This window comes from Micropterus dolomieu, linkage group LG22 (genome assembly GCF_021292245.1).
Source record: "Micropterus dolomieu isolate WLL.071019.BEF.003 ecotype Adirondacks linkage group LG22, ASM2129224v1, whole genome shotgun sequence".
NCBI lineage: Eukaryota > Metazoa > Chordata > Actinopteri > Centrarchiformes > Centrarchidae > Micropterus > Micropterus dolomieu.
The window spans coordinates 35129792-35142989 of record NC_060171.1 but is presented as its reverse complement, the minus strand read 5'-3'; the positions used below and the strand labels follow the sequence as shown (position 1 = coordinate 35142989).

The following is a 13198-nucleotide window of genomic DNA, read 5'->3' as shown; positions in this document are numbered from 1 at the left end:
ACGTTCCAGGATTGATTCAATAAGATTAAATATTCTCCCCCGAATGCTCTACTTATTCCAGTGCTTACCAATATTCATACCTCAAAAACAATTTGTAGAGTGGGATAGAATGCTGTCGAAATATATTTGGAAAAGGAAGAAATCCTTATATAAGAAATAATTATAAAACCTTACAATTGAAGAAAGATAAAGGAGGTCGTGGTCTTCCTTGTTTACGAGAATACTATTGTGCTGCACAGTTAAGACCGTTAATATGTTTGTGTTCTTCATATTACACTGCAGGATGGAAAGATGTGGAGGGGACAACTGTTGAAGCAATACCAGTTAAAGCTTTATTAGCTGACATCAAATTGCAGAATAAGATTCTTTTAACAGACGAACCCATTTCACATGTAATGATAGCTGCTTGGAATGAAGCAATTAAGATTTGTGGTTTGGAAGACACTTCAAAAATCCTAAAATGGTGTGCGTACGATTCAGATTTAACCCCGAACCAGCATGACGATTAGGGGCACAAAACAAAATTATATCCAGGTTATACAACAGCATCCTGCGGCGTAAAAAAGACAGCACACACTATGTCAAGGCGAAATGGGAAAAAGAAGGTAATGTGAAAATCACAAAAGAATGTTGGGAACACATATGCGAGATACAATGGGTTACAACTGGTTCTAATGTATGGCGTGAATGTTGTTGGAAAAGTGTAATGAGATTTTTTATCACCCCTGTTCAGAAAAGGTATCGGGGCATTGGAGATACTTGCTGGAGATGTGGGGGGGTTGGTGCCAACCATTTCCACATTTTTTGGGACTGCCGAGTTATTTCTCGGTATTGGTCTAGAATTCATGAGCATATACAGAATGTTTTTGCACTTGTTTTTCCATTTACCTTTGAAACCCTATACCTAAGTAATGTATCAACGGATAAACTGGACTGGAAGGACAAGAAACTTCTATACATCCTATTGGCAGCAAGTAAAAAGGCTCTAACGAGGAGATGGCTCAAACCAGAACCTCCAACAACTGAGGACTGGATAAAAATCTACACAATGGAAAAACTGTCCTTTTCACTCAAAGTGCAGAGGGACACTTTCTATAGGATATGGTCCAAGTGGACGGAATATGTTAAGCCTGTTAGATCTGATTTTTTTTTTTGTAAACACTGCTGCTTCTTACTAAATGTGCACAGATTCGAAAGGTAAAATGAATAACATTGTGGAAGTAATTTGGTTTCCCCCCCACCCACACCTGAGTTCTGATGTTAATGTAATAGAAAGTTAAAAATGGTAAAGCAACGTAATGTACTCCATATGTCGAACAATTGTGAAATTCAACATGCTTTTTCAATAAAAGATAATAAAAAAAATAAAAATAAAAAAAATAAATAAACAAATAAATAAATATTGGACTTCATCCCAAAAAACCCTCCATCTCTGGACTAAATGACTACAGGCCTGTCACCCTGACATTTGTAGTCATAAAGTCCTTTGAAAGACTGGAGTTGGCCCATCTGAAGGACATTACAGGCCCCTTGCTGGACCCCCTGCAGTTTGCCTACAGGGCTAACAGGTCAGTGGATGATGCAGTCAACTTTGGACTGCATTACATCCTGCAACACCTCGACTCTCCAGGGACATATGCAAGGATCCTGTTCGTGGACTTCAGCTTGGCGTTCAACACCATCATCCCGGACATCCTCAGCACCGAACTCACCCAGCTCACTGTGCCAGCCTCCACCTGTCAGTGGATCACAGACTTCCTGACTGACAGGAGTCAGCAGGTGAGACTGGGGAACATCACATCCAGCACCCGGACTATCAGCACTGGCGCACCCCAGGGGTGTGTGCTCTCCCCACTGCTCTTCTCCCTCTACACCAACGACTGCACCTCAGGAGTCAGCCTACAGACGGGAGGTTGATCAGCTGGCTCTCTGGTGCGGTCAGAACAACCTGGAGCTTAACACGCTCAAAACTGTGGAGATGATCGTGGACTTCAGGAGGAGCCCCCCATCACCATACTCAACAGCCCTGTGTCTGCTGTGGAATCCTTCAGGTTTCTGGGTTCCACCATATCCCAGGACCTGAAGTGGGAGCCCAACACTGACACCATCATCAAGAAGGCTCAGCAGAGGATGTACTTCCTGCGTCAGTTCAGGAAGCTCAACCTGCCTAAGGAGCTGCTGATCCACTTCTACACAGCCATCATCCAGTCTGTCCTCTGCACCTCCATCACTGTCTGGTTTTGATCTGCCACCACAAAGGACAGGAGCAGACTACAACGGACACCGCAGAAAAGATCATCGGTGCCAACCTGCCCTCCATTCAAGACTTATACATTTCCAGAGTCAGGAAATGGACAGGTAACATCACTGCAGATCCATCTCACCCCGGACACAACCTGTTCCAGCTCCTCCCCTCTGGGAGGCGCAACAGAGCACTGTACACCAAAACCAACAGACTCAGGAACAGTTTCTTCCCACAAGCCATCACTCTGATGAACAGCTGATTTCTGACTCACAGTGTCAGGAACAATTCCTGTGCACCCACCTACCTCAAGTTCATAACACTTGCACAAAATACTATCTTATTTATTCCAGCATCCTTGCACTATGCTCCATCGCACTGTCTACATGTGTACATGTATGCATGCATGTGTATGTGTACCTGCATATCACATCCACCTCCGACAAGTACATAATTAATGATAATAATAACTTTACTCTTGCATCCTTTGCATTCTGCTCACTGCACTATTTGTAAATATGTCTATATTGTTATTGTTAGTCTGGCCCCTCCGCCAAGACCACTTTTTCATGGGAGACCCTACCAGGAGCACCAAGCTCCAAATAACACAGAACTCAGGTTCATAGGGACACAAACTTCTCCACCACAATAAGGTGATGATTCCCGGTTAGGCAAATGTAATTTTAAAACCTCAAATTAACACAAATTAAAACATAATAACCCTGGTACTGTACATCAAAAGCAACATACAACCATTGGCCTGTCTGTCCCATATCTGTCTGTCTCTCCTTCTAACCATGTCTCTCTGTCTTAGGTACTGAGTCTATGGAGAGGTTACCTGGTTATAAACAAGCAACCTGCCAGGGTAAATCACAATCACATATTAAAATCTCTAAACCAAACCAATTACACAAACACCCTTTAACATATTTTATGATGATGTTTGAAATATGTGGCATTTTATATTATTTATTTTTTCCTCACTTGTTTTGACCTATTAAACGGATTATTCTGACCTCTTTTATGTATCACAAGATAAAGCTGAGGGATTGCATTCATTGATTGGGATTGCAGGAGTGTTGCAAAAGGGTTGCAAAGTTATGCTACTTACATTTCTTCTGGACCTTTCTATATTTTTTTCCTTTTGTGTGAAATATATTTAATAGTTTTAGCTGCAGCTCCTCTTTTCACCCTGTGTTGAAGGCTTCATTTTAGCTATGGAGTGATACATCTTGTCTCTAAATCATCTTTGTTGGGAGTTGCACATGGGTAGTTTGTAGTTAAGGACTACTAGCCAATCAGAAGCAGAGAAGGGCGGGTCAGTGAGAAGCTGCTAAACACAGCTTCGGCTCAGCTGTACATGTTTCTCTTACCAGCTTGGTAACATAGACTGGAGCAAGAGTTTCAGAGTGGTGAGTTATTAATCTGTAACAAAAGTATCTTTCATCCATGAAGTTTTAACTGAGCTCTGTCTCTACATCACAGGAACAACTTTATGTCCACTGACTGCCTGGAGGGTAGCTAGTGTTTGGAAGGGAGAGGAGAGCTGTGTGCTGCAGCTCACTGTTTTTCCACCGGTGTTTTTGAGGGCGTGTTGGAGTAGCTGCTTGGCGAGCGTTATATGATGTGCATTTCCCGGCTGGACTCCAAACAGCTGTTTTCAGTCAGTTCAGAGCAGAGTTCTCTGTGGGAAAATATAGATAGGGTTGTTTTACTGGTGATGACAGGCTGGTTTTAGGACAAAGGCATCAAAGCTTGAGAGATGATGGAAGATGTTGTCTGTGTACAGGTGGAGAGCACTTTCAGCTACCTGGAGATATGTTCCATCAACATTCAAAGTCTCACACAGGTACACTCTTACTGTCATTTCTTATCAAAATCAAACTTTTATAATATGTAATCATCGTTTTTTTCTTTTTTGTTAGCATATATTTTACCCCGTTGACCTGTTGTTCAACCTGTCTTTTCCTCAGTAACGCACTGGTGGCCATTATATAGGAGAGCAATATACAGTAAATATTGTGAAATATTTTGAGATTAAATATTTCAGTTTCTATAGCTGTAAAGCCAAAAACATGTTTTCCTGAAAGTAAGCATCGTAAGGGTATGATGTAATCTGTGTGTTGCAGATTGTGTTGGAGACAGACAGGCAGACTCTGTCTTTCAGTGTGTTACATGTTGAAGATCTTGAGGCCATGGTCAGTCACATGACTGCTTCACTGAAGAGGATCTTCCCTGATTCGTCTCCAGGGTGGGTCTAACTCCAAAGCCTGTTACATGTCTGAATGCACACCAGTGAGCAGATCCGCTATTACCTCATATTCTACATGCAGAATTAGAATTTCTGTCTTTACATACAGTATCCCTCTTTTGGGTCCAGTTGCAGATGCTGAAACCTATGAGGTTAAAATATTCACTTTCCACCCAGTAAAGAGATGGGTGGCAAATTAATATACATTCTGGCCATCAGAGGAAACAGAGGAAACAGAAGTGGATTCACACAATTAAGTAATTTCATTATTAAAACTACATATAGCTCCTTAATAAAAATGAGATATCCTGTTTGATTGATACTCCCTGGAGCACACACAAAAAGAACTATGATTTAGGATAATAAAAAAACAGAGATATCTGTTTTTGCAAAAGAATGCCAAAACTATGTTGTACAGTTTAATGGGGAATCATATTTAATTTGTTTTGTAATTAAAACTCACATCCATTGAAATTTATTCTAAAAAATAAGGTGAACAGTAGGAATTATATTTAAACTGAGACTGTTTCCATGCCTCAGTCGAGCTAATATGAGTGCACAGTTTCATATATTGAAATTTTAATGTGTTGCATTGCTTGTAAACAAAACACGGTATGGAAAAATATTACTCCTGATGGATTTGCTTTCCTGCAAGTCACTTATCAAGGGGGTGGATCTCCGGTGCACAAACTGTGTGTGTGTACAAAATCACTTTGTAATAGAAAGCTTCAAACTGTTTCAGCATACTTGGATGACAATGACAATCCAACACATCTTTGTAGTACTGTACATGTTTCCACATTCCGACATGAACACACACACACACACACACACACACACACACACATTTAATGAATGAGAACGTATCATAATGGAACTGCTGTAATTGGAATTAATATTATAATAGTGGTAAGCTATATAGGATACTATTATCTATACGTATAATGAATCACTAATATTAGCCCTAATCATATCTTAACAAGACAGAAAACAGTTTTATTTGTGAATCAGTTGAAATGTTGAATCTCAACTAATGAGCTTTTGAAATGTTACAAATAGAGCTACGATAAACAATCTGTAGGCAGACATTAACTAAATAAAGTGTTACCTTATAGCCCAAATACGTTAGTGTTATACTAACATTAAACTATTTATTTAATGTTATAATACTGTACTAATACACAAATTTATACAAGTTACTCCTCCAGGTGGATAGAGCCTCTGCAGTGGACAGATGTAGATTTAACGAGAGCCAGGATGCTACTGTGCCAATATGTGCTCCTTTTAGCCGCCTCTCTTTTAGCTGGTACGTGTCAGTGTTAAATACAGGTGCCCTGTCTGCCTCCTGCCCCCACTGCCTTCTTTTCTGAAAACCAAATTAGCGAGAGAATGACATAAATTTAGAAGAAGGCTGATATAAGTGCGATCACTAAAAGTCGCCTATGCCTGCGCATCTTGCTGTCTGAATAATGCACCCTTTAAATAACAGGAAAATACTGCGCCAAGTTTTTGTTGCTTAATGGTGCATTCACATTCTGCTGCCTCAAGATAGCAAGCGTCAACAAACCACACCTCATTTTAAGACCAATGGGCGCACAGATGGTTGCAAGTACATTTGCTACTTACACAACATGCTTGCTGCATGGAAAAATGACTACTGCGTTGGTTGGAAACACTGCTTTGACACTTGCTGTGCGCCGGGTGGACGGTAGGGCCATTTGTCTTGTTATACAGTATGTCAGTCTTAAACAATATATTTGTTGCCCTTCAATCCTCAGAAAGCTGTTAAAGACAATTCCTCCAGATCTCCAGCAAAGACTCCTCACACTGACTGGTGTAATAGAAGAGCAGCTGAATAGTCAGCCTGGCCCCTGTGGTATGTGCCTTGAATTTTACAGTACAGGTCTTTGGCTATATTGTCATTGTCTATGTTGACATGTAAGAAGCCATTTGTACTCTGATGAAGCTGAATATAACATTGTCAGCTTTTTGACAGACTGGTGTCTGACCATCACCTGTTAGTTGACCTTACCTTGTGATTTCAATATTAGCCATGTATCTAGTAGAAGTAATGTTTTTGTACTTATTTGTAAGTAGCAGATTTGCAAATTTAGCAAGATGATCATTGAGTTGCGTTTCAAGGAGACCCATGTTTTTGCAGATCGATAGTGTGTTTGAATGTGTGTTCCCCAGGAGGATTCTCTGATACCTATGCTGCTCTGTGTGATTTCAATGAGATGACATTTAGAGAGGAGATTCAGTGGGTAAGTAACTACTGTAATGCAACATACAAACACTTTACAAGGAAATTTTGCCATAAACTACTTATTCAACACTTTACAGCCACTTCCCAGTAACTAAAATGTTAGCACTGGTGAATCCAAATAAGGCATGGTTAACTGTTTTGGCAGGATGTTGACAACATCTACTACATCAACAAGTGTAGACATTTCAACCTGCAGGACTTCAGCCACTTAGACAGCAGGTGAGACACAGTACTGTTCTGTTTCATCCAATCTTACCTTGCATACTCCTTACAAATTCATCTCATTTCTCCTCAACTTTCCTCTCAGGGACTTGGCATTAACAGTTGCAGCTCTGTCTTTCAACCAGTGGTTTACCAAGATCTACTGCAAAGAACTCAAACTGGTACGCTTTCTTATTAGTTCATTTGTATGTGTTTTTCTGTTTTTAAAGAATTGTAAAAGGGTTTGCGCTCTTGAATTTTAAAAGAAGAGAGGTGCGTGCAGACAAAGTCCACAATGGCATTAATGGAAAAGCTGCCTGCACACTGACAGAAAATGTAGAAGATGCACTAAATATGTAAGAAGAAGAATTTTATACCCTGTGCAAAAGGTGACACAATGTAAAAAAAAAAAGATTTTATTAATAATGTGACTGATCAACCCAATGCCAGTGACTCTATAACATAACTTAGCTGAATTTTTTGAAAGTTTAGCATTTTTCTATGGTTTAATAAGAGGACCAAAAAGTGCCTTCTTACCCTTGCCAGTATGACTGAGCTCTCGCAGTTTGCCGGCTTGTAAATGAGCAGATCTCGCACCCAGCCACTGCAAAACTGTGAGCTCTAAACTAAATGGTAAATCGTAATCAGGTAACCACCATAGCAACCAGAAAGCTCGCAGATAAACAGAGTGCGTACCTCACAAGGTGGCACTCCCAACATGCAACACGACGTGACGGTACTTACATTACTGATACATAACTGTGACATACATTGTCTTCCTTCATTGCATGAAGCTTTGTAAAAAGACCTTGCTGTTTTTGTAGCTTAGCTAACATCCCTTGGCTTCCCTCACCTTTACATCTTCTGTTTCTTCTGTATTTCTTGTTTTGTGTTTCCTGTTTTGTCTCAAAGTGACGACTCAAGTTGTAGTTTTTGAATACAGCAACATGTTCATTGCAAACTAAGCACACAGTTTTAATACCAACCTCAGTGAAAGATTTCTTGGCAGTGCATGAACTATTAAACTCTCTACATTTGGCATCGACCTTACGCTTTTTAATGCTCATCTGTAGCAGGTGACTCCAAATTGTACCTCCATCGACTGCGTTGCACAAACAATTTTAAAATCCCCACTCACACAACCTTACGTGCCTCAGATGCAGCAGCAGATGACGCTATGACTTCAAACACTAACGTCAATGTCAACTGTGACAGGAAGAAGCACAGTCATGACACACAAGCGAATCAAAATAAATGCCAGGTAATGTTTTTAGCTCATTAAATAAAGTGGTGTGGTTTGTCTTAAAACGCCCGGGCCAGGCAGAACCATCATAAGGGCCTTAGAATGCCCAGGTCCAGCCGAGATGGATAGTGTAATAGATAGATATAAAAAGGCCATTAAGTCTGCGTTGGAATACATGTAAGCTGCAGTTTCGTTTAACTGCCAATAGACAGGGACGTCACTAGGATTGAAAGACAGGGTAGGCTTAGCCAACAGGGTATGCAAGAAGCCAAGATCTTAGCAAGTAAAAAGCGTCAGACATAATCTCTTCTTCCACTTCTCCTCTGTTGAACAAAAGTTACTGTAATTCTAGATTTTAGACACTTTACTTAGGCCAGACTGTGTTCCTGCTGAGTTCTTTTGTATTACTTTAAATGCTATCTGTCAACTCATGTAAATGTGTGATAAAGTAATACCATATATAATGCCTCTCTCTATTAGATAAGTTGCAGGTTCAAAAATACTATTTAATTACACTAATTGTGAGTGTGAGTTTGCTCTATAGTTTGGCTTGCATACGATAAATACTTTATCATGTAAGCTGTTAAGGATAAGGATCCTATCAAGGTTATTATCATTAACAAAGACGAATGAAATAATGAAAACTGAGCCCCGGGTGTGTTATGCTTTTGTCCTCTGCGTGAAGAGCAGGCACGCGCCGTGTTGTCTGACTGTCCCACCACGATTGCTTTATCCGACAAGAGGCTGGGGTCAGGGCGGCGTCTGGCCGCAGCGTAGGTGGCCACCACTGTTACGAGGAGAGACCCATGTAACGTTAGGGGAAGGCTAACTTAGTCGGGGAGACCTTGGCTAAGTTACTTTTTAGTTTTTAACATGACTTTGCTAGTTTACTTTTTATCAGAGGTGAAAAGTAATGAATTACAATTACTCACGTTACTGTAACTGAGTAGCTTTTTTGTGTACTTGTACTTTTTAAAGCTGTTTTTTAAATCTGTAATTTTACTTTTACTTAAGTATTTTTTACTTAAAGTATTGTACTTTGCTACATCACATCCCTTACTGAGTCAAAAAAAAGTGCATGGAAAAACTTGCCACCACTTTGGCTTCAAGTGCAGGAGAACAGCAGCTTTATCAAGATGCAGTGTAAGCTGTGAAAAAATGCTGCATTAAGTTACTACTAATGCAGCATATTCACAATAAAAGCATTTAAGGGGCAAAACACACGGCTTTTATTTTGAAGTAGTCACAGGAAATGCAATCTGTTTGTAAGTCAGTCGTGTAGACTGCTACAATGCGTCAACGCGTGCGTGATTTTCAACTGTTTACTGATATTTACTCATTTAGCTTTTATCCAAAGCACGCCTCTGGCTACTCAACTTGGGGTTAAGTGTCTCCCTCAAGGACACATTGGTGTCTCACAGTGGACTCGAACCCGGGTCTCTCACACCAAAGGCATGTGTCTCATCCACTGCCCCATCACCGGTCTGCTTTTTACTGACTGCAGACCAATTTGAAATATGGCAGTGAGCAATGCAACAGTCAGGAGTAGCAGACACAGAGAGCTGTTAGATACAGAGCTGCACACCTCCACCTTCTCAGCCAGGTAACCAGCTCCTTTCCCTTTTGCTGTTCGCAGACTCATGTTGTGTGCAGCATAAATTCAGATCATAACTGCTCCTAGAACTATGGAAAATACCAATTACTCCCCGACAATAGTTTGTTTAGCTGCCCCAGACGTCTGTGCCCTATGCTATTAAAAGGCATCTGCTGTTAGCACCAGTAACTACAGGTGTCTCATGCACAATAACGGGCAGCTCGAATTGGTGCCATTTCTGTCCCCAGGACATAAAATGTATAAATATGCATAAAAATTAACTTTAAAATACTTTTTATTATTAAGCAAAGTGCCCTGCACATTAATATAATTGCAAATGCAAGATAAATCAATTCAAACATTAATAAAAATGATCTAGAACACTGAAAAATAGCATTTGTTACCTGTTCCCAGTCCCTACAATGTAATATCATAATTAAACAAACTTGAGAAATCTAGTTTTTTTTTTGCATTTATGAGTGACTCCATATCCCATCTATGCTTTAAACATTTTTTCTTCATAAAATGTTTGTAATTTTCACTCAGTCCCCCTCTAAAAAAACATTCCACAACTCCCATGTTTAAGAGAAAGTTGCATCATCTGCATCTTCTGAAGCTTATGAGAAGACCAAAAGTAAGTTTTCTAATTTTCTTTTCCTTATATTTAATGATATTGTAAGTATGACGGAGCAGGTCAGTTACAATATTCATTCCTGTTACCTAATTTATTTCTTAGACTTACTAATAATTTGTTTATTTTAAAAATACAAATTTGTGGTAAATCACTAGAAAGTGCGCAGCGTCCTCGTGCTATTACCATGGATGCCATGTCACTATATCTCATGTATTTGCTAATTCTATGCTAAAAACTCAGTCCTGTTACTCAGATACACTCTCTTCACCTCCTTAAGTGCTTGTCCCGAGGGGATCTTTCAGATTTTTCATGGGCTCAATTCTAAATGCAGAGTGAAGATACTAGTATCATATGAAATTAGATGACCTAATGCATCCATTGGTACCATGCATTTCTTTGCATTTGGTATAAAAGGTTTTTCCCCCCTCGTGTATTTGAATATTTCTGCATACTGTTACACAGCGCTCATTCCTGTTACTAAATTGTTTAGTTTTCAGAATGACACATAAGTTTTGGTAACAGGAGTGAGAAAAATGAAGCCATCTTCCACTTAGAAACCTTGTAAAAGTTTAAATAAATTTGCCTGAGAGTGACTATTAAATATTTTAAATAGTTTAACATGTGTGTTATTATCCATCGAAGGTTAAAGTCAAGGGCAACTGGACTTGGTTGAAGATACTGGAAGACATTTCGTCCCTCATCCAAAGGACTTCTTCAGTTCTGACTGATTGGCAGGGAAACTCAGCTATTTAACCTCAGTGGGGTCGTTGGCCCGGGTCATTGATACTGCTGGTTTGTTAGTGCTCCTCAGGTCAAGACTCTGCAGTCTACTTACATCTGAAGGACAGAGGACACTCGTTTGAGGACCACCAGCAACCAGGAACACTAACGAACTAACACAGAACTGAATACGTCCTTTGGATGAGGGACGAAACGTCTTCCAGTATCTTCAAGCAAGTCCAGTTGCCCTTGATTTTAACCTTCGTTGGATAACTATGACCTGGATGACTGAGAATCTTCATAGACATCGTGTGTGTTATTAGATTCAGTGTTGAAAAAATGTCAAAGTTGAAGTTTATTTTGGAAGGGTGACAACAGTCAAATAGCACCCATTCGGTGGACTGGCCCTAATAGCATCAAAACCGGTAAATTAATGCCAATCATTACAGATTTTAACCATCACTCCTCAGTGAACTCATTGACTGCGGTCTGAGAGCATTTTCTGGTTGAGTAAACCCATGTAGCAGCCTATTCAATTCAATTCAATTCAATTTTATTTATATAGGCACCAAATCACAACAACAGTTATCTCACAGCGCTTTTCATAAAAGAGCAGGTCTAGACCATACTCTATGATGTTATTTACAGAAGCCCAACAGTTCCCACCAAGAGCAGCACTAGGAGACAGAGGCAAGGAAAAACTTCCTTTAAGAGGCAGAAACCTCGAGCAGAACCATGGCTCAGGGTGGGCGGCCATCTGCCTCGACCGTTTGGGGTGAAGGAGAGAGAGAGAGGGAGAGAGAGAGAGAGAGAGAGAGAGAGAGAGGGCAGGAGAGGGCAGGAGAGGAACAGAGAGAAAAAGAGAGGGATGGAAGGAGAGAGAGAGGGGAGGGAGGCAGCCTACACAATATACACACAGACAGGTACAGACAGTAAAGGTGATGTTGCTATAGACTAAATGAAAAATGGTACAGATGTTTATAGTAGTGTTAATGGTAACAGTCGTAATGTTAATGATTATAATAACAATAATAACATAACTATGAAGACTTATCATTATGGATTTTGGCCATGTATTTAGGAGTCTGTTCACACTGATAGAAGCTATTAAAATGTTCATTTTGCGAAAGTTGAAAATATCAAACAGGAATATGGCAGTTCTTTTTGAAAGTCCGGCCCCCACAGTCATGGGCGTGAATTTCATCTCACAGTAGGGGGGGACAATAAACATAAAATTTATCAAGAGCAATTTTTGAAGGGGACACAAATAATACAGCCAAAATTGTACTTGTATAGGATACGTGTACACGGAGAGAAGTCTTACTATTATTTTTCTGGCCAACAACACAAAGCAATTGTTTAAATATGACTTAAGTTAATAGGTTCACCACCCCCACGCGGCCATATTATCCTAAATAACTTGCGTCTTCTAGGCTACATAGTAATTTAGGTTTCTTCTGGGATAGAAGATTGTCTCTTACACACACACACACACACACACACACACACACACATATATATATATAGTAGGAAATAAGATCTGCACAGATTATTTTCCTGGCTGATTCCAGTTACTGATTTTTTAAAAGATCTGACCTGTGATTCTAATTTTGGCTGATTCCGACTTTCTAAGATCTATAATTGACAGCATACACAAAGATTTTTGTAACTATTTATTGGAAAAAATCTATTTTTATTAGGATCCCCATCAGCACCAGTATAAATGTTAGCTATTCTCACTGGTCTCAATTGTATGATCATAATGAAACACTGATTATAAAATAACATGTTCACTGGAAGGAGCTGAAAATAAATTGCACACCATTTTAATTCTTCTTAATTCTCCAAATTATTTTTGTGTTTAATCACAGACTACAGTAATCTGCTCTACCTTTCCCCGTCAGACACACAAGCTCACACGTCTCTGTCGTCTCTCTCTGTCTGCTCTGACTTTATTTGTCAGCAGTTTTATTTAAAAGAACTTGCGTTTAGAATCTTTTCACCCGCGATTCTATTTTCCCAGCAGCAGATGAGCGGCGTGTGGAGG

At 39.8% G+C, this 13198-nt stretch overlaps 1 protein-coding gene across 1 annotated transcript in view; it reads left to right on the top strand.

The window, feature by feature from the left end:
- The first annotated feature begins 578 nt into the window (after positions 1 to 578).
- The window catches only part of LOC123962258 (proteoglycan 4-like), a 49556-nt gene continuing 36936 nt past the window's right edge, over positions 579 to 13198 (top strand). The window contains exons 1-9 of the mRNA XM_046038285.1: positions 579 to 605; positions 3057 to 3107; positions 4032 to 4091; positions 4372 to 4493; positions 6272 to 6369; positions 6687 to 6757; positions 6905 to 6978; positions 7067 to 7142; positions 7609 to 7696. Coding sequence (XP_045894241.1) covers positions 579 to 605; positions 3057 to 3107; positions 4032 to 4091; positions 4372 to 4493; positions 6272 to 6369; positions 6687 to 6757; positions 6905 to 6978; positions 7067 to 7142; positions 7609 to 7696 — 667 coding nt within the window. The remainder of the gene's footprint in view (positions 606 to 3056; positions 3108 to 4031; positions 4092 to 4371; positions 4494 to 6271; positions 6370 to 6686; positions 6758 to 6904; positions 6979 to 7066; positions 7143 to 7608; positions 7697 to 13198) is intronic.